The following is a 26,160-nucleotide window of genomic DNA, read 5'->3' as shown; positions in this document are numbered from 1 at the left end:
GAAGTAGCGCCTATGCCGCCATGGCTACCGCCGCGTCGCGTCGAGCAGGTGAAGCCTGTTGGACGCGAAACAGAAGGAGCGCGCGCGAGGGGGCGACAGGCGCTGGAAAACGCGCGGCCCGGCAGAGGAAGCGCGGGGCGGGGAACCAGTGCGGTGCAGCTCGCAGCCTAGTAATGACCGCTGTCCGTCTGTTGGGTAACCTGGGTGTGTTTGGGGAGCTTATGCGTCCCCGCAGGACTTGAATCCTCCGCCTAATTGTACCTCACAGGAGGGCCGCGAGAAACGGCGGCCGTCAGGGCGAGTGGTCGGCGGCGCGATCGCAATCGCAATTAAAATGGCAAGGGACGACGGGAGTTTGCTTTGTTTTCTTCTCCTTTCTCACTGGGCGCCGTTTTTCGCCTCCCTACAGACGCCGTCCACGGCACCCCTCCCCCTGGTTGGCCCCCAAACTAATGATAACAAATTCGAGCCTCGCGGCGCAGGCCATACATCTCCAGTTTGTATCTGGTTTCCGTTTCGTTCTCCTTCATGAATTTCACAGCTGCCCCCCTCGCTCTCTCTCAGAGACGGCGCGCCGGAACTCCCGCGAGCCACTCCTCTGGCGCACTGCACGATATATTACGTACACGCCCAGTATTACAGTCGGACAATTACGGCGTTTCTTGCCCCTCCCAGACAGAGATTTCACGGCACTCGGCCTGCACGCACGCAGTCGCCGCCCCTCTCCCCGCACGCGCTGTCGCCTCGTTATACCGGCCGCCGAAGCTCCGGGGTCGAAGCCGGTCGCTTCGTCCGCGCAAACTACTACTATACGACGCGGTGCGAACGAATCGACTACGCAGTGGCGCGTTTCATTCGCTGTTTTGGTCACCGCAGCTCTCACCTTTCTTCCCTGGAGATGTCCACTCCCACACCGGGCGGTGCTGTTATGTTCGTCTTGATGATTGAGGCGAAGTTCTTGAGCAGGATGCGAAGACAGGCACAACCGGTTGACATGTACCTGCGCAGGGAGCAGGAAAACACGCTGCATTATTTAAAGAGGCCGTCAACTGCATACCAGCCACTCGCGAGGCGCACAATGCGTTCACTTCGCCACATGTGTAAGTGTATCGGCAAATCCGCCCCGTAAAAAGTTGACCCCCACCATAAATAAAGCAAAGAAAAAAATCCAGCGACTGGTAGTGTTTTTAAGATAAATGAAAAGTAAGGAAGAGGCGACACGAAGGCCCGGCCGATTCGGCTTTGCCATTCCCGAGTTGGGTATCGGCGCGAGCGTGCAGTCAGCGACCCGAATAAATCAATGAACCGAGCGATAGGCCCGCCACGAAGCAATGCTGCATCATAGAGTGTACAACACCTGGCGCTCCACCCAACCCGCGCTTCAGAGGACGTACACCGGCCGAAGAGCAACTTTCTCCGGGCATGGAGATGACACCGGCCCGTTGCATGCCTTGGCGACTATTTACATAAGAGGGTGTGAGCTTCGGCCATTTTCGATGCGGCACCGGGTCAATCGGGTGCATTCCTCGCATTCCCGGCGGGGCCGCATCGGCTGCCTTAATGAACGGCAGCCCGAATATATTGGCGGGCCCCGGCGCATACTGCACGGGAGCCACACCTTCGGCACGCCACCGCTCCCGAACCACGGAGCGATCGCACGCTTCGGCTAACGAAGGTAATTAATGATGCAGAAGTGCTCGGGGCCATAATCTGGAGCCGCACTCTGAGCGAAGGCCCGGCGCATGCAACGACGGTTCGACCACCGCGGCCACGAGGGCTGTGCACGAAGCTGAGGTACGCGACGTGTAACAAACGCCGCAGAGCTTGGTACGAAGAAGGCGCGAAGTGCGAGCACCTTGCAGACCACATGCACAACGAAAGAAATGCACCCCTTCGACAACAGTGGGCATGCTGCAAACACAGAGCGTCAACGAACAGGGATCACGGCGGAACACTGCAATGCAGCCAACTCCGAGCGCTCATAAATAAATGTGCATGAAACCGCTCAACACGAAACACATTCTTGGACTTCGACTGCGTTCAAGTGGAAACAAAAGAAGCCGTATACTCCCATACCACAACACAGACTTCGCCAGAGATGGGTGTTGAGAGGTTCAACTTCCTGCCCACCAAAATATTTCAGTTTGCATGTATTTACACAGACGCACATATATAGGGTAGTCGAACACGCCCCATCTCCTGCCACCCAGAAATAACATCTTGGTTACGTTCGTGTTCGACTATGCGTGCAATTAATTTCGCAAATGAGCTGTTATGCAAATATGAAGAATCGGTGCACAGTAAAGAGAACGTGAGATATTACTGCGTACACATGCCACTGGATGCGGGTGCACCGACAAACAATGCTTGCTCGAGGGGGCACCCGTCGCCAGCAATCTAACCAACAAGTCATAGCCAAACGACCACGGTAGTGAAGATTACCCCCCCCCCCCCCCCCGTCAATCCCAGGCTCGCAGAAGTGGGTAAGAGTGCATAAGTTGTCGTTGGTGGCTTACGCGGTCGCACCCACGGCTGCGTATACAGGCGCGGCAGTGCGAAAACGATGGCGTGACTCGCGGACGCACAAGTGGGTGGGCTCGAGCTTCGGTGAAGCCATGCAGTTCGAGAAATCTCGCGCCAGATCACAGGTGGTCAGCTCTGCACGTACACGCAGAGAATGGGCACCGAGGATGTACTCCTCTCTGTGTATACCACGGGGAACGGCGAAAGCACACCCGGCCGAGCCAGCTATGAGTCTTGCGCTTTCTGCTATACTTATACGAAGGTAATTTTTGTAAAGCTATATTCGCGTCTGCTCCACGAAACCAACGCTGTGGGCCACAGGGAAAAACGACTACACTGATGCTATATGTGACACGTGTTTCTTTTTCTTTGACAAGAGTTCGCAATGCAAGATCTTCGTACAAATCTAAACAGCGCAGCTTTGAGTTTGCCGACACGTGATTTGAATGGCACATGTGGCTAGACCCAGCGTTCAGGGATTCACATGTATACGCATGCACAGCGTAAATTGCAGGGTAAGTTCATCCCTACAGCATTTGAAAGGAGTTTCGAAAACGTTCATATCACAAAAAAAAAAATTCCATATAGATACTGATGCCCTGTAAACGTGAAATTGCAAACGGACGTCTTTTCTACAGCACTATACCAAGATGTTGGATCATATTGAACCCCAGAAAACTTCAGATAAAAAAGAACTATACCAGTTTATATTAACGAATTCTTTCAATAATCCACTTTCGAAGTTAAGATATGAATCCCCATAGAAGATAAAAATACAAGTCGGGCTACCATATTTTTAATATTGCGACGAACCCATGCTAACAGTCCCAAAGCGGTTTTTGTCCCGTCGCAGAAATTGCCTATAGAACAATCTGTAAAAACTCCGTCTAATCATGGTACTGTTATTAGCGAGAGCCATTCCGCGGAGTTCAGAAAGCAAGCACATGGCGAAACCCTGCTTGCATATGCCGCGTCCGTCTGCGCCGGCACACAACCAAGGAAGAAGGAGCTCCGCGAACGCACTCGCGGACGGGAGCCCGAGAAGGGTCCACCGCGTGACATTCGGAGCGCGGAGGCCTCCGTTCCAACACGGCTCGCGCCCAGAAATCGCATATATGAAGGGGGCGCATTCGAACTGCAAATGTAATTGCAGGGAGGAGACTCGGATCCCACTCGAGTCGTTTTCCTTTGATTGAGATGAATTATGGCCAACGGGTTTGCCAGGCCACCGAGAAAATGGTATTTCGTGAAGAAGGGGAGGGGGTAATTTGCTTTGTAACGAGCGGCCAGGCCGGCCTGTGTACACGCGCGATCCGGACGCCGAATGGCACCGAAGCGGCGGAGAGCGAGTCCGATCGCAAAACGAGCCGCCCCGCCCCTCCGGAGCCATCAAGTTGTTGACCTTTGAGATGAGCGCACGAAGCCCGACCCGAGACCTTCCCCGAAAGCTGGCAAAACTGAGTCGGGAGACGCGGTTCCAATTACACAATCGGCTCGCACGGTCCGAAAGCGATGCGTCCTCCGCCATTCGGTCGCGCGCGGCAACAGGTAAGTGTATAATCACCGCTCACTCTGCCGCGCGAAGAAAGTGAGGACGACAGCAGCAGTGGGACGCGAGAAATGCACGCGCGCACCGGTAGGTTCGAAGAGAGAGATACAGAATGGCGAGCCAAGCACATCGATATACCAGAAAAGAAAAACGGAGCTGCCGCGCTGCGCTGCACGAAAGGCGAAACCGTGCGTCGCGAGTAGCGAACAAGGAGCGGCAGAGAGAACTTTTCGCGGGACGAGGACGCCGCTGCTATAGCCGGTCCCGACGTTAACAACTAATCGAGGGTACAAATGTCAGAAAAAGAGAGCGTAGCCCCGTTTAGAGAGCTGCTTTCCAATGGAGCTGAGTGGCCGGAACGAACTGCCCAGAGGAAGTGCCCGAGGCAAATAGGGCGCGCTACCAACGGCAGCCAGCTATCGGCAGATGCGGCTTCCAGCGAGGTCAAAGGAGGCGCGATAACAAATCGGCTCCATTTCAGACACCCAACGATAACCATCAGATCGCGTTTCCCAAAAAGGGCGGCGCGCAGAGACAGCCGTCACAAAACAAGGAGCCAGGTCGCGCTGGCCGCCACCGGGGAGGCAGACTCCCCACAAAAAAAGAGAAGAGGGTGCGCGAGGGAAAAAAGAAAGGACGCTCGGAAAGCGGCCGATAGCATCGATCGTTCGTCCCGAAGAAAGTCACAATGGCACCCTTTGAACGGACCGCGCGCTCCACAGCGATCGGGCGGCGCACCGGGCGGCCGATGCACGCGCTGGGGAAAAAAAAATGTCGGGAGGCGGACGCCGACAGTTGATGTCACACGCACGAACACTTCTTTGTCAGCAGCGCACTGTCGAAGCACCGTGCCGAGGACTCTTTCTCTCCGATAAAGATGTCCCCGACAAGGAAAACATTCGAGGCACAAACCCGTTCAACTTGGCTGCGAAATCTGCCAAAGCAGCGGGCACTCGAATCCCCCCATCTGCATCCAAAGCTGCTACAATGATTAGCCATTTTCTTATTCCGCGCAGAATGCGTCCCGCACAAGAAAATTAGTGCAGCGACCAAAAAAATGTCGCCCACCAAATGAATAAGTGAACTTGAGGCTCACTCGTTTTCTGCAGACAAAACGCATTACTAGCACACACAGCAAACGATTATCATATAAGCTGTGAAGGATAGAAATCAAGGGTGGATTGAGTACGCGCTAGCAACAGCAAGCTGCTGGAAGTAAGCCAAGTTAGTGACAAAAAATTGCACGGAACTTTTCTCATTCTTGTGACTCGACAAGTTACTGCAGGGCAACTGATCCAGAATTACATTCGATTAAAATATAGTTTCGCTCAAGGGCCCCTGAAAATGACACGTCGGCAGAGTCGCACGGCGTTTCCACACGTAGTGCTGCGGCGGATGGGTGTCAGCCTGGGCGGCGGGAGTGACTGGCGTCACCGCGGTCGCAAGGCCGCTCCTCCTCTCGTGGCGGGGCGCCTGACGTCTTCATCGGTCGACTCGCGGAACGAATGGCTCGCTCGCCTGTCGACGTCGGACGAACCGTGACCAAGCAGAAAACGAGAGGCACGCCACAATGCGTACCACCGTGTATAGTCTAGGCCCCGTTCTGGTGTGTGAAAAGCAGCGGTGGCAGTGTTCCGTCCGGGGCTCTAGCTTCAACAGTCGTACGCGCGTTAAAGAAGAGAAAAGACGCTCGCAAAGGAGCACACACAAAATGCACGATCAATTGTCTTCGCAATAAAGCGAATGCTGCCACTATAAATGTAGTGCCCATAGTCCCACGATTTCATATGTGTCTTTCACATTAGAAACCAAAAGAAAAAAAAAAAACGTCAGTTTTCTGTCTACATGACGACATTTGAAAGAAGACGTAGCACGCACGTGAGATAATCATATTTGTTTTCTTCATGCATTATCACTTCGCGTTTTTGCACATGCGAGACTGTCGGACGTTTTACGCGTACCTGAAAGGCGCAATTGCGTCGGCCACTTCAGGTGATCTTCCGTGACCCTATGGCTCTTCCGTCTATATACTCGCCAAAGAAAACTCGTGACGAACTTTCCCTACACATATATCTAAGCAGAACGACTGAGCAAAATGTATGAAAAGGTTATTCAACCCATTCTTTGCTTTTCACAGCGATACGAAAACGTGCGCCAAATCGAACTGTACTTCGCATAAAAGTACAGAAGCTCCTCTCCTGTAATCCACGAGACAAGACTTCGTTGCGCTCATCCAAGATAACCCATGCCAAGGCGCCCTTTACAAACAGCTACTTCAGCACGCAGCACCAATGAAAGAGCGACAGTGCACACCGTGTCGATAAAAAACGGCTGGCCGCGAAAGAGGCGCCAGCCATAGCACGGCACTGAGTCATCCTCGTTTGTTGCCCATGCGAGGTCGGCGCGCACCTCACGCGGAGATCCCCGCAGGCGTTCTCAGTACTTATCAAAATGACTGAGAGCGTCAAGTAGGAGTGTAACGAGAGGACACAAAAATAGATGTGCACCTCCATTGTGCAGTAACGCGTGTGTTGATCACTGCAATTTATCGACATTAAAAGAAGTATACCGCAGCAGCTGATGATGACAATAGGGAGCTTTAGAATAACGTTTGCAGGCGCTGCGGGCATCATATGAGCTTTAGAATAAGGTTTGCTCCCTCCTAGGGCGCAATCTAGGGACTTTAGCTGCCCCGCAAACTGAAATGCACGAAAACTACACATAGCCTCGACACCAGCGTTCTTGGGCCGCACACGCCACCCGCTATATCGGATTTTTTGCGTGCGGTCCGCGAACAGCGGGGCTCGCGTACGACGCATGCGCAGTGGCAGCGACCGCATCGCAAGTGCTCGCGGTGCGCTATTATAAAACTCCCTAATAATATCTAAGGTCTTACGTGCTCAGACCGCGATATGGTTGTGAGACACGCAACAGTGGAGGGATCCGGAAATTTTGACAACCTGGTGTTTTTCGACGAGCCCTGACATCGCACAATACACGGGCTTCTAACACTTTGCCTCCATCGAAATGCACTCAGCCGCGGTGGTCTAGTGGTTGTGGACCTCTAACGCGAAGGTCGCGGGATCGAATCTCGGCTGCGGCGGCTGCATTTTCGACTGAGGCGAAAACTTTTGAGGCCCGTGTTCTTAGAAGTACACGTTAAAGAACCCCAGCTGGTCGAAATTTCCGGAGCCCTCCACTACGGTGTCTCTCATTATCACGTCGTGGTTTTTAGACATTGGACCCCAGATATTATTATTATTATTATTATTATTATTATTATTATTATTATTATTATTACAAATACGACCATCACGGCCGGAATCGAACCGCGGACCCTCGCGTGGAAGCCGAGCACTGAGACCGCTACGCCACCACGACGGACAAGTACGCAGTTGAAGCGACTCAAAAGCTTTGGGTGTCGAACTTCGAATTTGAGAACTCTGTAACCTAGACACATTTGATTACACGCAAAGTAAAACTTTCGATAGGTGTGTTGACTATCATCGACGTGTATGCCGAAGCTCTCCTCTGGAATTTTTCGCATACCGCTAGACGTATAGAACATGCAGCGAGATTTCACAACGAACGTCAAAGATGGGGCTGTTCTTTTTCGTTCTTGCTTGATAGTGGCGGGCTCTCCTATTACGGTCTCCATCCAACTATTACGCCCAGCACATGACGAAGACCACTGCTAGTGAAATCCACATACCCTGCTTTGCGCACCCATATATATATATATATATTTCTTCCCTTACCTACTTTCTATTACGGTAGATGATTAATGACGATAATCAAACAAAAAAAAAACCAGCAAGACAACCATTACAAGCTTACCGTTGTCTTCATGCGCTACATCGAAAAAATGCAACGATCGAAATAGAAGAAAAAAAAAACAAAACGACCACCCGTGGCGCGTTGCTCACTGCAGCGTCTCGCTTTCATCTAGTTCCGATTTGGTGACAGAAGTCTGCCACTCGAGCAAATCAATTACGCACGGGTCGTCACGACTGCACTCGAGGAATGCGCAGTGGCGGCTTTTCACGAGGGGTACACATTGGTCCCAGCCGTCAAAGCTGTTTAAAAACATACCCGCGAAGAAAGCGCAGCTCCTCCAGGTATCCGAAATGCCCAACAACAGCGCACGCCCCAGCAGACGCGCACAAAACCGGACAAAGCGCCCAATTCCGACTGTGAAACCATGACTCACGTAAACGTACTCGAGAAAGTCGCGCGGCCCCGGGCCGCACAATCGCGCGGGGCCCCGGAGGCGCCCAGAGCGGCGGACAAAGCGCCAAAGGTGCGGGGAGGCATTCCGCGCGCCACCCAGCGCGCCCGGGAGGAGGGGACGCCTGCAGGTGCGGACGCATGCAAACAACCCCGGCCCCCTGGCTTTGTGTCCGCGCGTCGCCACCACCCCCCTCGCTAAGCACCGCTCGGGTGCGCTGTTAATCGGCCTTCCGCTCGGCGCGATAAACGCAAATACCATCCAGGAAATAAAGCTGCCGAACACGACGAGTGCCGGGCGCCCCGTGAAAAGGCGGACTTTATAGGGCTCCGAGACCATAAATCTAGGCGCCCGCCACCCAGTCCGCGCACAATGAAGGGGGCCTACACACGCCAGGAGGAGCATCCTTTCTCCCGGGAAATAAACAGTGCAGCGAAAAAGGAGCCATCGGACGGCCAGAAAACGGTGGCTCGAGCGTGATAAATAACGCACGCTCAATGCCGAGGGCGGCGTCGACATCCTTGTCGTCGCGCCCCCGTACAGCGGGGTCGTCTCGCAAGACGACGCCCCAGCTGCGCCCGCCGCACAACAGGGAAAAAACAATGGCGCACTGCGGAGAAGGACAGCCGGACGGACGTAGTCCGAAGAATCTGCGCGTTGACAGAAGAGGTGCCAACCCGAGTTCTTCACTGGTTTCCCGATTCGAGACTGCTCGAGCAATGCTCCACATTACTTAAGAGGTGCGACAGAAATGTGTGTGCCTACGCGTTGCCCACGCAAGTCTGATATCGCGTTTATTCAACCAGAGCTCCTGATACGCCTTTTTTCCGCGCAATAAATCAGTATACCTAGGAAAAACGCTGCACCGAAGGACATCAAACAGTCTCGACCTTTGTATACGACACTCAATGTGTAGGCCAATCGGTAACCTGGGCGCCGGAGCATTAACGCAGCGGTGACATAGCCAAAACGGCGTACGAGGTGATTCACCCGCCTTGCTCCACCACGCGCCACAGAAGGCTTCAGGAGGGGGGATGGCAGGTGTATACAAAAAAGTGGAGTATACAAAAAGTATAAAAAAGTGCAGTTAGGATTGGTATAAGCAAACATTGTGAGAGAGCCAGAGAACAGTGTCAGTTTGAAGGACGAAGGTGGTATCAAGGAGAATGAGGGGTATTCATCTTGTAGAGCTATGAAAACACTCGAAATACCGAGACATAGACTTTAAGGGATAATGAATAGACTGCGTGCGAAAGATGTAGAAAAACCTGATAAGGCCATGGTCGCCGTATGACAATTTCTCATTACCTCGACTCAGTTCATTATGGGACACCATGCAAGCTTATTATGATTTAAGCCATGCGGGCGTGCCCCTTCTCCCATAACGCACACACACGAAACGTTTCCATCGTCGGGCTTCGGCAGAGTGTAGCCATATACAGGACATTTTACAAAATTTCCCTTAAAGAAGTATAATAGGTAGGCACTTCTCGTCTTCGCGGCTAATTTCTAGGCCGAGGCAAAAAGAACTTCCCACTTAGGAATTATTAATTGATAAAAATATATTTGAATTTATTAATTTTTGGGTGGTTGTTTATATAACGAAGTTGTTCTAAGTCACAAAATATGGCGAGCCTAGTTTTTCAAATTGAAAATATTACGCGTGGTTTTAGAGATCCATCACCGAATTTCCAGACCGCGGGGCTGGAGAAACGAAACTATAACGCACTCCGTGCGCTAGTTTCGGTTCCTCCGGCACTGCGAAAACGCAATTGGCTGCGAAGACGATAAGTGCCTACCCGTTATAGTTTTTTAAAGAAATATCTGTATTGCTTAAAAAAAAAAACACCTTCTATAGGGCATTCGCCTTCTTCAATGTAGCATGCATGTACAAAGGTCGACTATAAGTGCTACAGTGTAATAGTGCTGCCGGGCACACACTTCAGTTTTTTTTTTTTTCTTTAATGGGCAGACAGGCACCCGACCTAAGGCTCAGTAGTGCGGGCAAGGAGTTTCATGAAAGAGGGCGCGCTTCCTAACTGTATACTGGGAGCACGGCTGCCACTGTGTTTAAAACCCCGACGCGGTTTTAAACCCCGTGTGTTAAACCCCGACGCGGTGGTCTAGCGGCTAAGGTACTCGGCTGCTGACTGGCAGGTCGCAGGATCGAGTCCCGGCTGCGGCCGCTGCATTTTCGATGGAGGCGAAAATGCTGTAGGCCCATGTGCTCAGATTTGGGTGCACGTTAAAGAACCCCAAATGGTATAAATTTCCGGAGCCCTCCACTACGGCGTCTCTCATAATCATATGGTGGTCTCAGCACGTTAAACGCCACATATAATTTAAAGGGACCTTAAAGAGACACTAAAGAGTAACAATGACTTGGTTTAAATTTATAAACTGCCCTCTGATAATTCTAATGTCACAAGTCTCACTATCATGAGTTCATTATTAGCGGGGAAAAGTATAAAGTTCCATTTTTAAATTTCGCGCCGAAATCCATATATGCGTTACGTAAAACATTTTCAAAATTTATATATATATTTAGTGTTTTCGAGAGATAGGCTCGATGAAATTTTATAAAACTTCGTATGCTAGGTTAATGGCACCCACAGATGACTATGTAGTTAAATTATTTAGATTAGAAGCTGTGCAGGACCCAGTAGACGCCTTCAGAATCTGTGACGTCATGGTGTTTGGTGCGGGAATCTCGAGGTGGCGTCTCACCCTGCACGTTCTCTCGCTTACCAAGCGTCGTCTCACGGTAAATGTGGCATTTTATAGATTGGGTAACAGTAATTTGCCAATACGAGAAAAATCGTTTTGCTCTTCAATGTCCGTTTAAAGAAAAAAAATATCAGGATGGTTAGATTCATTTTTTTACCAGCGTTGGAGTGTATCACTGCTTTTTGCATGCCAGTAAACGAATATTTGGCGTCGACCATACAAGTATGATACGAGTAGTTCCTTGTGCCACTGTTAAATGCCCCACGCCAAATGGAGGACTTGACAACACCACCTATATGCTGCCGATTTCAGAGTCAGTGGGTGTGCGAGAACTCCACTGTCGCAATATGCAACAACTCTGGCTTTAGTGCACGTTTGATTGTTGTCAAAATTTATGTAATTCATTTTCTTCCAAAAGACGTTGAGTAATCAAAATACATGATCTGATGCCATTTATTGAAGTACCAACCGAGCACTACTGAGGGTGTAGGCGGTGCCAATCAAATTTATCAATTACCATTGCTTACAAATGGTTCGTTCTCACTATAAATACGGTGAACTGGTTATTACACACGCAAGTCTAAACTTTCGATCAAGTTCAAACTAACATTTCTTTTTATAGCACCTTAATTGATAAGGCGACCATTTCTGCAACCCGAGCATGCGTCTCCACACTGTCATGGGTAGGAGAAAAGAGAGTGAAAGAAGATAAAGGAAATGAGAGAGCACCTACTCAAGAAATAAATACGAACAACACCAACCTCTTCTTATTATAGACGGACCAGCGAGTGCCTGGCAGCACGGCGAATCGAATCCAGTACATCACTCACTGGAAGCCACGGTTCCGAGAAGGTGGCCGGCCTTTCTTCTCCGCTTAATTTGGTGTGGAAACACGCGAAGAACAAATGCTCGAAAGGTGCGGTGTACTCATGTGACTACATGCGCCCATCTCATTCGCATCTGATAGCGAGAAGGCGATTATAGTTTATAATTGTCAGAAAAAAGTAACAGAAAAATAGTCACACCAATATACAAGATATGTAGTGGCGAGAAACTGTGCAACAGTATACGGTACACATAGAAACCCCAACTTTACCATTTCTGCATCCGAACAATGCTCTTGTCCGCGGCGTACCTTAAGATGCCAAAACAGTGTCGTACGGAACGGCGTTCCAAGGAACGATGTTCCAAGAACTAGTTTCTTTTTGGAGGAACGAAGGAACGCCACCGTTCTATGCATTCAGGATAGGTAGAACTGTAGGGGTAATTCGTTAAGTTTACGAGAGAACAGTAGAGGGAACGGTGTTCCTTTTGCAAACATTCCACGGCATTCAACAGGCAAACCCAGCCCATCATGCAGAACATGGCAGATGGACAACCGGGTGAGGTGCGAAAATGTACCACTCGCCTATCACAGAACTATGCGATGCATCCTTAATTGTTTTTACGTTAAGGTGCACGCTGTAGCTGCAGGGTAGCGAAAGACACTGAGACTCGGGTGTGTAGCCAGCAATTTCTTTCAGGAGGGGGGGGGGGGGGGGGCAACACCTTGATTTGGGGAAGGGCACCCCCTTGAAATGGCCATTTTTTTACTCTCTATGCTATTGCGCTAAAACATTTCAGGGGGAGCCACGCGCCTGGTGTGCCACCCCCTGGCTACGCCCCTGCTGAGACTGACCAGGTGCTAGAGAAACAGTTGATTTTATACAACAAAACAATTATGCGCAAGGTTTACCGCACGTCGTAGAAAAAATATCATGAACTAGCCCACACTCTCTTCAACATCTTCCTCTTTTGCTTTGCTCCCAAAGCGCACATATATCTTTGACACAACAGAAATTCTTGGCGAAAAACAAAGTTTGACAACGTGACATTCGAGATTGTATACCCACGATACGAAGGCGACAGTCAGTCCTTACCACTTGGCTATCCACTTTTTGTTTCCTTTCGCGGTGATTTATTTAACAGAGGCATGGCAGTTTACAGCAATTCATTACATAGAGAACTAATGTGTTCATAATGTGCTCATATCGCAACCCAACGACAAACACACCACAGTAAAGAATTTGAAGTCACTGATGAAATAATGGTCAATGTAATTATACACTACAACGGCGGTAAGGAGAAACACCTCACCAATGCAAATAAAATTATGGCTGACTTTCGATTTGCTCGTATATATGCATTACCTAAATAACTATCCTAATATGAATTGGGATGCTGAGGGAATTGTGTTTCTCTGCAACATTCGCGCACGCTAGGAGAGTTGCAGCATAACCTTGTATAGTAAATTATAGCATGAGGGTGGGAGAAGGAAGCGAGAGTTAGGAGGAGGGGAGGATGCGTATAAAAAAACAGAATAAGAAAGTTATATAAAGAAAAAAAAGAAAACTAAAAAAAAGAAAGAGAATAAATAGAAAAAAGGCAGACAGAGAAAGAAATGCACAGAAATATGTTCGCCTACTGAAAACAGAGAAAACAGGGGAAAACGTTGCAAATGTATATCACGGACATTATCTTTATATCGACCTGAAATATAGAATCAGCACTGATCAAACACCTAAGCATTGTCCCTTTCCATTGGATTTCCTATGCAAAAATTTTCTTTATATTGGTGAATTTAGTGGACATTTCTAATTCAATATCTGAAGCACAGTATCTTGACTGCACCATTGAAGAACAAAGTGGGATAAGCCACATGTGTTGGACTTGAAATATATGAGCACAAGGAATGCAGTAAGAATGGTACTCTCTAAAAACTTCGTCTAGCAGAATTTATTTAGATTTTTTTATGTACGTATAATATGCTGGCAGCAATGTTAAACTTGTAAAAATATATGTAGCTAGATGCAAGCTTTAAGTTGCTCACTTTGTTTAACTGTAACGAGTTCCTTTTGCACTTAAGGAACTTGTAACGAAAACTCTATCCAAAATTGGGAAGGAACGTGGAACGAGATCTTTACAGTTTTAGAGGAACGTGAACAATGTACGAAACAAAACTCTAGGTTTTTCTTGAAATTGAACAACATTTCCCGGATACGATGGATTGTGCACAAATATTGCATGTGACATTAGTCTCTTCTTGGTTAGAAAACAAGCCTCAAGTGTGGAAGATTGAGTGAAAGGCAGCAATGATATCTTGCTTGCGGAAATGTAGAAGCACCTTCCACATTCGCAGTCAACGCAGGTTCACTGATGAGGCATCTACAATGCGCAAACTAAAGTGAATAACTCTTCATAAAAATAAAAACAAAATTTTTATGCATTAACATGAATGAGACAATGTAACATGAAAGAGTATAAAAACGGCAGGAAGGGGAACATGGAAACTTGCGATGAAAAAATCTGTGAACAGGGGTTGTATTGAGCCAACATTTCAACAGGTGTACTTGTCTTCCTCAAAGCTAGAACAGAACAGTTCTGTTCTATAGCCTTGTCGAAATCTCCATACAACCCCTGTTTACAGATTTTTTTCATGAGAGAGCATAGCGTGGCATGATTTACACTGCGTGTGGACCACTAGAAAATCATTTGTTCTTCGCAAGTGCCTGTTTTAACTAAGTATGTAGCAAGCCTGACTGCAAGTGAAGCCTGCTTCACATTATCACGAGTTCTCCCGCACGGAGGCTGCATCGCAAGTGGCGAGTGCCACTCCATTAGAAATTGTAAGGAAGAAAAAACATAGAGAAAGAGGAAAGGCCGAGATGGTATGCTACCCTGCTCTGGAGAAAGATCCAGAGCGTCTGACCAATGGTGGACAACATGCGAGTAGTGTCGTTGGGCGGATATGGAGGAACGGGAACCGCGATTTTCGCAAGCAAGACTGTGCATCGCAGCGACAAATGTCACGTAGCACCAAAGCGGCATGTGTGAACCGAAGCTGCATCTTTATCGTCGCGGTGTCGCTCGGGCGTTGCGGGGGCGTCGCAGTGCCGCTCGATCGACGCGACCGCCCCAACGAAGTCGCTTGCATCTGAAAAGCCGCTTTTCGTCACAGTCCCTTCTGGTTCTTCAGAAAAATGAACCATTATTACTGGCGTAGTGTTGTTTTTCGCTTGAATTTACAGTCAAAGGCAATGCGTTCACGGCGATAATTTGTTGAGCGTTGCGAGTGAAGTCATCGGGCAGTGTTTTGCACGGATGTGTCATGTTGGCGCAATGAAGCACGCAAGGCAACTCCAGCTCAGTAGATAAGAAACAGCCATAAATGTGTTCAAGTATTTTAAAAAACTGGTTGAGGAAACTTGTGTGTTTAGCACCATCGCAAGTAACGTTTCACCTTGCTGATGCCCGAGAAATTACAGAAAACAACGGCGTCCACTGAAATGCCAGGTAATAGTAGCTTTGTATATATATTCATAAAGCCCCTTAGAACAATCGCCTCTACGTAGCTATACCATACATGTCAGCATCCCCAACTTTTTCTGTGTAAACGCTGCTGAAATAACCAAACTGATTTCCCACTGTCATGACTACCCGTTGCTAGGTCAAACGCTCTAGCAGCATCAGATAACTCCCACAAACACACCCTAACGTCAACAGGCATTAACTCCAAGCACCGGAGAAATTCCAGTCATAGAAGTTTTTAGCACAGAGTACAACAAATAATCAAGAACAATCGAGTAAATAAAAACTCTACAGCTCTGGACATTCGACATGCGATCCTATCCTAAGCAACGCATATGTTCCATTTGCCTCCAAATATTGCGCAACGAGACCCCACGAGCGAGCTGAAATCAGAAGCCCGGGAGGTTTCGCACAAGCAACTCGTTCGACCTTCGACCTTCCTCCTAAACGGGAACCGATTACTGGCCAATGGTATGAGTGAGCAAATGCACTTCACACTGACAATCAGTTCACTTTTCCAATGGTGTACACTATAGATACCACACCCGAAAGCAGGAGTTCGCGGCGAATCACTTATTTACAGCCCAGCCTCGCCACGTTGCCTGTGTCATTGTGTGCTTTTTCTGTACCTTTTTTGTGCGTATCCTTTAGGCGGCAATTACAACTCATAGCATAAATATAACCTAGAAAAACTGTGATCTCTTCTGGCAACAATATCCAGTGACTTTGAAGTACCAAACTACGTGTACAACGAAATGAGAAAAATTAGGGGAATTTTCATTCCAGCTACAAGTGGCTGGTATTGCTCTTTGAGCACATTTGGACACATTCAGCAGTGCATGCGAGTTTAGGGAATCCAAAAACTGAAAGTGGTATAATACTAGCAGAGACGTAGAAAGACATCTTTTTGAGAGGGGGTTGAACCAACCTTTACGTTTATTCGTGTGCACGTATATAAACACAGACAAAATAGAAAAATTTGGAGAAGGTTGGGTGGGGGGGGGGGTATGAATTAATGAAAGCACTACCATTTGGTACATAGGAGCACTACAGACTGCAGGTCCATCATTCTTTGCACGGGAGCCGGTCCAGCCTCATCAAATTAAGGCTACTAGGGTGCCTAGATGTACTAACGCAATAGCATTAGAGCACACACACGATGAGAAACTAGTCTTTGTCAAATAAAAAGTCACCTTTTCTTCCTCGATTTTTTCAGAAAAAACATAGTTAAATCTGATTAATTGCAACATTGTGCCGAATAAGTACTCTATGAGAATAATAATAATACAGTCAATCCTGGACATATCAAACTCGGATATATCAAATTATTGGCTATATCGAACAGTTGAAAAATCCCCTTGAACTTCTCATGCGAAAGTATATGACCGGTGCACACGTATATCGAACTCCCACACAGCGGGACATCCGCTATATCGAACGCTGCGTCGCCTCAAGCCCAGAAAGTGCATTTTTCCTAGCAAATAGGTTCTAAAAAGTTTGGACTCTTTTTCGCGCAGGTGACGAAAAAAAAACGGGTGTTATTCCATCGCGATGATCTGGTTCGTTGCGCGGCACTTGCTACATCTGTACGTTTGATACGCCATCTGCAAGTCTTAGTGCACGGTCATAATGTTTTCCAAAAGACCGATTGCCGAGGGCACCGAAATAAGAATGGGAAGTGACTCGGTGATCTCAGTGCAATGTTCGCATGTGGTTCGCATTCCCTTCCTGGTTGTCAGCCCACAATGGCATCCAAGCCTGAAAAGCACGGCCTGCGAGATGTGCTACCTTGTCAGGCCTGAAATTCTTCAATTTTTTTTTCTTCAATTTTCTTCAATTCTTCAATTTCTTCAATTTTCTTCAATTCTTCAAATTATTTAAGGCCTGAAATTCTTCAATTTAGGCCTTAAATATGCATATTTGGCATTTCGAATTCTCGATAAATCGAACTATTTCGTGATCTTCTTTGAGTTCGATATATCCAGGATCAACTGTAATAATAAAATAATAATAATATTAATTGGGGTTTAATGTCCCAAAACCACTATACGATCATGATAAACGCTGTGGTGGAGGGCTCCAGAAAATTCGACCACCTGGGGTTCTGCAATGGGAACCTAAACCTAAATAGACGGTCATGTTTTCGCCTCCTCAGTAAGTGCAGCCACCGCCCCACGACCTGACCTGCTGGAAATAGAAATTTCTTCATTACATCGGGGAATTCGTAAAATCGGGTTCTGTTAGATCAAGCTCTAACTGCATATCATTTGTTTTTGAGGGGTGGGGTGAATGTAGAGACAGAACTCTTTCTCTCCCCCAGGTCTTCTAGAAAAAACTTGAGGCATTTTTTGGGCGGCCGGGTGTCCCTGCCAAGGGAGGCTATAATTGACTGCTGCAAGTTTCACATTTAGTACAAGGTTAAATGGCCTACAAAACTCAAGGTTAGGTCTATAACGAGCATCCAAATACGTTGTTCTTCAGGTATGTGTAGCCTCCCGTTTCGTGTAAACATAGTTACTCTTATGCAATCTTCAATTTAGTCTGCTCTCCCTATTTGTAGAAGCACGTTATTGGTCGTACAAACAGCAGAAAAAAAACTGCTTTGCGAGAGATAATTGTAAAAACATCCATCATATTATTATTATTATTATTACTATTACTATTATTATTATTATTATTATTTGGATTTCGTACAAAAAGCCATCTGAATATCAACTTCACCTCACATGGGGATTTTATTTTGTGGAATGAGCCAACAAATAATGAAGCAACAGAAAGCAATAGGCGATGCTGTCTGTTTCTTTATTGAAGTATGTTGATTGATTGATATGTGGGATTTAACGTCCCAAAACCACCATATGATTATGAGAGACACCGTAGTGAAGGGCTCTGGAAATTTCGACCACCTGGGGTTCTTTAACGAGCACCCAAATCTGAGCACACGGGCCTACAATATTTCCACCTCCATCGGAAATGCAGCCGCCGCAGCCGGGATTTGATCTCGCGACCTGCGGGTCAGCAGCCGAGTACCTTAGCCACTACACCACCCCGGCGGGGCTTTAAGTATGTTAACTATGAGATGAAGGGAAAAATAATTAAAAAAGACAAGAAACTTGTAACCTACGAAAGACAAGACCACAACCTTTGCATTGTGAAAACCGATTTCTGTAATTATTAGCTCCAATTGCTCAACGAAATTTCTTGAAACTTCCCATGTTGAATATGCAGTCCCACTAATACACAATGCAATTAACTTTCACCAATAAAGAAGTAGAGAGACATTGCTGATGCTGTGTCTATTATGCCACAGCGAGTCTGTGACGAATGTTCAAGAAGCCTGCACCCGAAGTTTGTTTATACACATTTCCGACTTATGAAGCGCCTCATCAAGGCAGTGCGCGAGTGGCAATTTTGGTATTGTGAAAGGGTAATTGCATAATGCAAGTAAAATTAATTTTCTACCAAGTTTCCCATTAAAGGGTTCTTGCAAATGACTTTGTTTGACTCAGTTTTTTCGGCGCGACAGGAAGCTTACCCTTCGTAGTGTTAATAGCTGCAAAAGCTAATCCCAAAAGCACGTAGTTATTTTATAAGCAGTACTTTCCGATCTGAAAGGCTCTGAACGTGGATGCCCTTTTTTTTCGTTCAGAAACGCTGAGAATTCATAGTGATTCCGGTAGCCCTTTTAGTGACTTGTGCATGCTGTCATTGTTCTGCTTTCGCAGGAGTTCCTGTAACCATGCTTAACCACATTTGTTCTGAGCTTTGCAACTATTTGAAAATAAGCCATTACAATGAGATAATGTGGCTTTAAATAGCTTCCCTGTATTTGTATCATGTTGCGTGCTCCTGTGCCCAAGGTTGATGCGCCTGTGTCGTGGATGGCTAGCCCTGTCATCATTGATCTCTCCCCAAACAAGCCAAACCAATTCACCGAAAACGTCACTGCACATATGTGCGGCTGTGCGGAGTAGCAGTACACGTCATTTCTGAGACAAAGTGTACGTCGAAAGACCAAGTCGCTCCAAAATTTTAGCAACCTGGAAACTACATGCACGGTTTCATGAGCAAGCAGAAAAGTTGCTCAAGACTCGCTGACAAGCATGGAATCATTACCGTACCCGCCCCTGCATATAATCCGCACCCCCACTTTCAGCTCACCGAGAAAGAAAAAAAAAATCTGCGCGTATTGCTCGCACATTTGATATACAGGAAAGGCTGTACAAAAGCTACAGGTCAAGCAACATAGCACATATGTATACAGAAAAAGTTTTATTTAGCAAGCAGAATACGCTGTCTGCAAGGCCAGTCACAATTCACTCACTGTCGCTGCTCTCGCTAGAGCTATCACTTGAGCCGCAGTCCTCACTATTATGCACAAAGTCATCTTCGGTTCCATCCATGTTGTTTGTGATGCAGCATTTCTTGAAACACTTTCGCACCATCTCACCTGGAATGGTCTTCCATGCCTCGACAATCCACTTGCAGAATAGGGCAATATCAGGCCTTCGGACTCGTCCTGTCGGCGTCAAGTCGTAGCAGCCTTCGGCCATCCACTCCGCGTAATAGCGCTTGACATACGCTTTGAAGGGCTTGTTAAGCGACACATCTAGAGGCTGCAACATTGACGTCATTCCACCAGGTATAACAACTAAGTCGGTGCCGTTGCGTGAAAGGCGGTCCTTCACTTTCTTAGTTGTGTGGCCGCGGAACGAGTCAAGAACGAGCATGGACCTCTTTGCGAGCATCGCACCGGGCCTCTTCTCCCATACCGTCTTGATCCAGTCTACGAACAAGTCACTGTTCATCCACGCCTTCTCGTGTGCGCGCACCACCACACCGGCAGGCAAATGAACCTTTGGTAGAGTTTTCCTTTTCAAGATGACGTACGGCCGCAGTTGCGTGCCGTCGGCGAGGGCACAAAGCAAGACTGTGATACGCAGTTTCGTGTTCCCGCCGGTCAGCACGCTCACCGAACTGCTGCCCGTCTTCTCAATCGTTGTGTCCAACAGCATTTCAAAATAAAGAGGTGTTTTATCCGCATTGCTGATTTGCGAGAAAATGTAATTGTGCTGCTTTCGCAGGCCAATTACATATCTCTGGTACTTGAGCAACTTCTCCTCATAAGAAGCCGGCAAGCGTTGACATATTGTAGTCCGCCATCTGATTGAGAGCCTTTGTCGCTTCATAAAGCGGTGCAGCCATTCGCAGCTCGCACGGAACTCGTGAGGTAGGCCTAGCTCCCTCGAAAGTCGCCGCGCTTCCACTTGGGCCATCTCGGTCAACACGGCGTGACCCCTGCTCCTCACATCTTCGATGAACTTTACTAGCTCCGCCTCCAGCTCAGAGTAGGCACCGGTCTTGGGGCCACAAAATGACCTACGGTCGCGGTGCCCGGCTTGTAGGCTCTCTTTCTTCTTTCTCCACAGTCGCACGCAGGACTCGTCCACATCGTGCAGTCTTCCCGCTTCACGATTTCCAAATTCCTCGGCATCGGCGATGATCTTAAGCTTTTGCTGTGCCGTGAAGGCCTGCCGCCGTAAGCTACTCATGGTGACAGAACAGATCGACTTAGGCTTGGCGAACGGGTCGAGATGTGGAGAACTAGCGGTATCAGCGAGGTAAAGAGCGCTCACACTCGGTGACAACTTGACAGCACTACCCCTTCTAGTACACTGTAACAGCACCCTGGAAACAGCAGAACTGAAATGCATGCCTGCTACCGCGTCAAAAGGTAGTACATTAATTTACCGATAATATCTCTATAGGCACTATAATATCTCATTTGCCTTGCTAAAATAAATACTGCTTTATTTATTAGGGAACTTACTTCATTTATTATAGAACTTTCTTAGACAGCACCACCTTTTCGGCAAGCCCTTTCCAAAAGTAAACATGGTGTCCGTGACGTAGGGACATGTGGAGGGTCACTGAGCGGCTGCGAACGTCCAAAAAATATACTTGTGGTGCGACAGTGAGATTTTACACTGAACAATCGAATTGTCTCTCCCCAAATGTTTTTCTAAACGCTTCAAGGATGCAAGAAGCGAAACCAAAATCGGTCGCAAGCTGGCGTGCTACTTGCGGAGCAACACGAATTTGCGGAAACCGCCTCCGTAGCCTTCGCTACACTGTTAAGGGGCTTCACAGCACAACACGCATTGCTGTGAAGCAGCATTATAGAAAAAACCCCGCGTATTATCCGCACCTCCACTTTGCCACTGAAATTTTTGGGTTTTTGGTGCGGGTTATACGCGCGAAAATACGGTACGTCATGCGCTGTCTTCACATGATGTAATGATCCCATATTCGATAGTGCCACTTTAATGCGTACAAACGCCAGCCTATATGTACATTTTTATGAAGTAATATCTTTCACTTTAAAAAGCAAATAATATTTCAATACTTACAAAAAAATTGTTGGCCACGTACACTAGTCTATGGTCATGTGACAGGGTGCATAGAATAATTGAAGTTTTTGCCACCAGGTAGTGCTACATGCCATTTTTCATGGTTTTCAATAAAGAAATAAATATATAACTGCACTTCTCACAAGAAAAACAGGGTTGGTCGGAGTCGCTATGAACGACAATCTTGCCACCTATGCATTCATTTCATTTCATGTTCTGACAGTTGTGGGCCCCTTTAATGGAGCCCTGCAATAGTATTTTAATGGCCAATTTCATTGGGAGAGCAGGAACACTCAAAAGCACACTGAAAGTGCTTCCTCCAGAGCCGGAATGCTTCAGTGGTCGAACAGTAGTAAGAGCATTGTCATCCATTGGTAGAGCGAGAGCACTTTTGCTGCACTGACAGCAGCCAGGAGCACTTTGTAGTGCTCTCACCTGAAAAGCTGAGTAGACGCAGTCAACGAGAGACATGTGACCTTCCAAACGTCAGTCTCCGAAATTTTTTTTTCTTCAGTTGGAGAGTGCGGCGGCAATGGTAGCAACCATGTGTAGTTTGACACTGCTGTTTTTTACATATTGGTGATGACAATGATAGCTTGGACGTCTTCCAAAGGCTTCGTGGCACAAACATACTATGTATTAGAATAATGAAGAACACGTGACTGACCGATTTCCCACACATTTTCTCGCTGCCCCACAGAAAATGCTGGGGTTCGCAATGTTTCAATCATATGGTCTCTCCGCTTGTCACCCCCTCACCTGCTTTCCGGGAGCGTGCCGCATTCCTATGGCAGATCGAGTGACCCTCCTCTCGATGCTCTGCCTCCCACTTCTCACTGCACTACACCTCTACTCCTGTTCCATCAATAAAACTCGCTGTAAGTAACGGTCGAATGGTGCTACACTAATCAACCTACACAGACTGCAAAAATTTTTAGAATCTGTCAAGTACGAGTGGAGTTACGAAGATTTGTCGCACGGTGTGATTGCTCTCTTTCTTTTTCTTATCCTGACGAATGCACTGGGAGCTAAGCAGGGGTGTGTGGAGGGTGGCAAGAGCGAAAGAAGTTATGTCACGTGCAAGCCATGACATGGGCCCTTTACTTTTTCCTCGAATGTGTGACATACTTTCAGTGTGATCGTGTGCGGGATGTGATGGTGTCTCGCGGTGGCCGTAGTAACTATGCCACTCACGATGCTTAAATCAGCCAGTTCCCATGAATATGGGTATATGGCGTGATCATTCTGGTATGTGGCATCATAGAAAGAAGAAGGAATGATTTCTAGCTGACTTAAAAAAAAAAAACAAATTCACAGCAAGGACGAAGCAATGCATGCGACAATATTATACAAGGTAAGACTCCCAGCTCTCTTTTTGATCCAGTTGCATTTAACTTTACAAAACGTTCGTGTTCAGAAAATAGGGCCGCTGCAGGGAGAGCTGCGGTTTTCATGCAGCCTCTTCGTGTTGAGCATGCAGCACGTAGAAAGGTATACGAGCCATTCGCTGATGCAGCCGAGATAGAGCACACGCCCGGAATCACAACTGCGCTCATAAAATCAAAGTTCACAGTTGTTTCTCGACTGACCCCTTCCCCCTACCCCACAAAGTAGCCATGTACCGCACAATATTATGGTAATATCTGTCGTATTGTCGTGCCTGTACACAGAACGCGTGTGTTAGTAACACAGGATTTATTTTCACTGCTTTTCCAAGCAGAGAAGCTTATTTTCACTGAATTTCAAAGCAGAAGCATGACTCTTTGGTAGAACACGGCTTGCCACGCAAATGACCTGGGTTCGAGCCTTACTCGGACATAGAATTTTTCATTATTTGTTTTATATGCAGCTTTCTCGATTTTTCAGTCAGATACAAGATGACGATTTTTCCCTCGCAACCAACGACGTCCACGCTGACACTTACACCAGAATTGCTGTGAAATGAGCTCTTTAAGGCTATTACGTTAAAACAGATTTCTCATCCATGTTCAGCTTTACCACTATTATAAGAACTTAGCAAATAGCCAGTGTTGTCTGACTGTATTACAGTGTGATGTATGTTTACCTGAAGTGTGCGACAAATGTTGCTCCAAAGGCTCTTTTTCTGCAAGACTATTTATTGCACTTGCTGCATTATTGGCTGAAAACTTAGCAAGTGGCAACATGTAAAGCTGAGACATTGCGTGTCTGTGCAAGGTAACCAGTGACATGTGCCTGTGGCAACGTTAATAGAACCAGGTAAATTGCAAAACTCCCTGCATGACCTAACCCATCACGTGACACCGGAGCAACTTCTGGTTTGGTGGCGCTGGCAGTGCAACAAGCTTCTGCTGGCAGATGAAAACGCGTAGTTGATGTGGCAAGAGGGCGGAGCAGCCATTCAGAAAGGGCTTAGCCGGCTTTACATTATTGAGATTTTTTTTGTTGCACTGCTGTAGCAATGTAAAACTGGGTAACATGTAGAAATGGTAAAGCTAAGACAGTATAACTATGGCTTTCTAGACTGTCCTCAATAAATGATGCTTGATAGCATAACGACTGTCTATCACGCTATAAGAAATTAACCGTGTGGTGCATTCCCACGGTATAATTTTTAACTTTCACTTCTTTGAAATAAGGAGCTTTTATTCTATTTCATGGCTCTCATTACTTGCAATAGAAGAGTGGTAAAATCGTCACGTATACATTACCCTCCGCATGCTTCGCATAACGATTCCCAAGGTATGTGCGATCTGCCAATTTTTTTAAAATTTGCTTTAATATATTGCAGAAATATTTACAGCATGTGACTTTATGAATGGCAAGCTATTCACAAAAGTCAGGACTTTTTTCCTAGCCACATTTATTTGCTCACCGCGAGTACAACACCCGATGCTGTACATTTGAAAAGTGGTGCAAACATGACAAGTGCATAATCTGTTTGCTTTCTATTTTCATTAGGAGCAGTGCCAGCAAAATCAACAAACCCGCCGAAATTGTATGTTAATGGGTTGAACTCGACTGATTGTCTCAGCTTGATTTTGTCAACCAGCAGCGTGCCACAGTTACTGTACTCTCCTTTTCCTTAAAAGTACGGTTTGATTGTTTGCAAAGCAATCGCGTTGAATCTACATTGGCATGGCATTCCTGATAGTATTTGGTTTAGCCTGTTGCACGTTGGCAATGCAAGGAGTTTCATCGACCTGGTAAGCCTTTGGGCTGGCGATTCTCAAGAGGAGGCAGTTCATAGTCTAAGCGCTGCTGTAGCACATTCCCAGTGCTTTTGCCGTAGCCTGCTTTAGCGATGATTTGACTGCCACTTGTTGAATAGCCTGGAGTACACTTAAAAAGCCTCCTGAAAACATTTATCTGATTATGTAGTCGGCTTTTTCTTCATGTAGGCCCCATTCTTTAGCAGTTTAGACTGTGGAACAGCTGCCCATGTGGTCCTTTTCATGAGCATGTCTTTTCTCTCCTTCTGCCTCTCCTCAACTTTTTCTGAAGACTTCCAGCTCTTCACACAGTTTAATCTAAAGCTTCGAGCAGTTGTCACACTTAGGGATATCCATGAGCACTTCACAGCAATTGCTCATTAGGCTGTCTGTAGACAAATTGGGACAACCTGAACGCTTTCAGCTTTTCAGCTCTACTACTGAACCTCAAACCACAAGATCGAATCCCAGCCACAGTGGCTGCATTTTTGATGGAGGCTAAAATTCTTGAGGCCCGTTTGCTTAGATTTAGATGCACGTAAAAGAAATCCAGGTGAATGAAATTTTCGGAGCTATCCACTACCATGTCTTTCAATAATATCGTAATATGGGATGAACGTTCCGAGACTTCAAGACATAGAAATTAAACATTTTCTAGCTACCCACTACAATGTCTTTCAATAATACCGTGATATGGGATGTACGTTCCGAGACTTCAAGACATAGAAATTAAACATTTTCTGTCTTGAACCGAAAGGACGCCAGTCATTGAGGGCATGTTGCGACTTGCTTCACTCGTTTCAGACACAGTGTTTGGAGATGCTGTATCCTTTTTCGGCGATGATATACCGGAAAGAGTCCCGCCCTTATTAGGCAGCTTCCACTTCTTTGTCGTGAATTTCGACAGGTAAGCGGGAAAGTACAGGAATATGTTTGGGATGCATCTTCCAATGAGGCTCCACTTTCCTCTGGTGATTTATAACTTCTAACAGTGATGACGTGAGTGAAAGTTTTCAGAATGTCTTCCTCATGAAAGTGCATATTACACACATGTGATGCATTGGACAGTTTCTTGTCTGCATGGGGAATGGTGTGATCTCATGTCACTTACTGATCAGGATTGCGAAAAGCAAAAAAAAAATGTTGTGGTGGTTCAAATTTGATTTCAGATTTTTGGCTGTAGCA

The 26,160-nt window shown here is 47.0% G+C and overlaps 1 protein-coding gene across 4 annotated transcripts in view; it reads right to left on the bottom strand.

The window, feature by feature from the left end:
• Nucleotides 1-26,160, bottom strand: part of kat80 (katanin p80) — a 239,222-nt gene that overhangs the window by 6,834 nt on the left and 206,228 nt on the right. For all 4 annotated transcript variants that reach the window (XM_037427880.2, XM_075877832.1, XM_075877834.1 and 1 more), the window contains one exon: nt 884-1,000. In XM_037427880.2, the coding sequence (XP_037283777.2) occupies nt 884-1,000 (117 nt within the window). The remainder of the gene's footprint in view (nt 1-883; nt 1,001-26,160) is intronic.

Source organism: Rhipicephalus microplus, chromosome X, assembly GCF_043290135.1.
Source record: "Rhipicephalus microplus isolate Deutch F79 chromosome X, USDA_Rmic, whole genome shotgun sequence".
Taxonomy (NCBI): Eukaryota; Metazoa; Arthropoda; class Arachnida; order Ixodida; family Ixodidae; genus Rhipicephalus; species Rhipicephalus microplus.
Note: the sequence above shows the minus strand (reverse complement) of the source record. Positions and strands in the feature narration are given on the sequence as shown.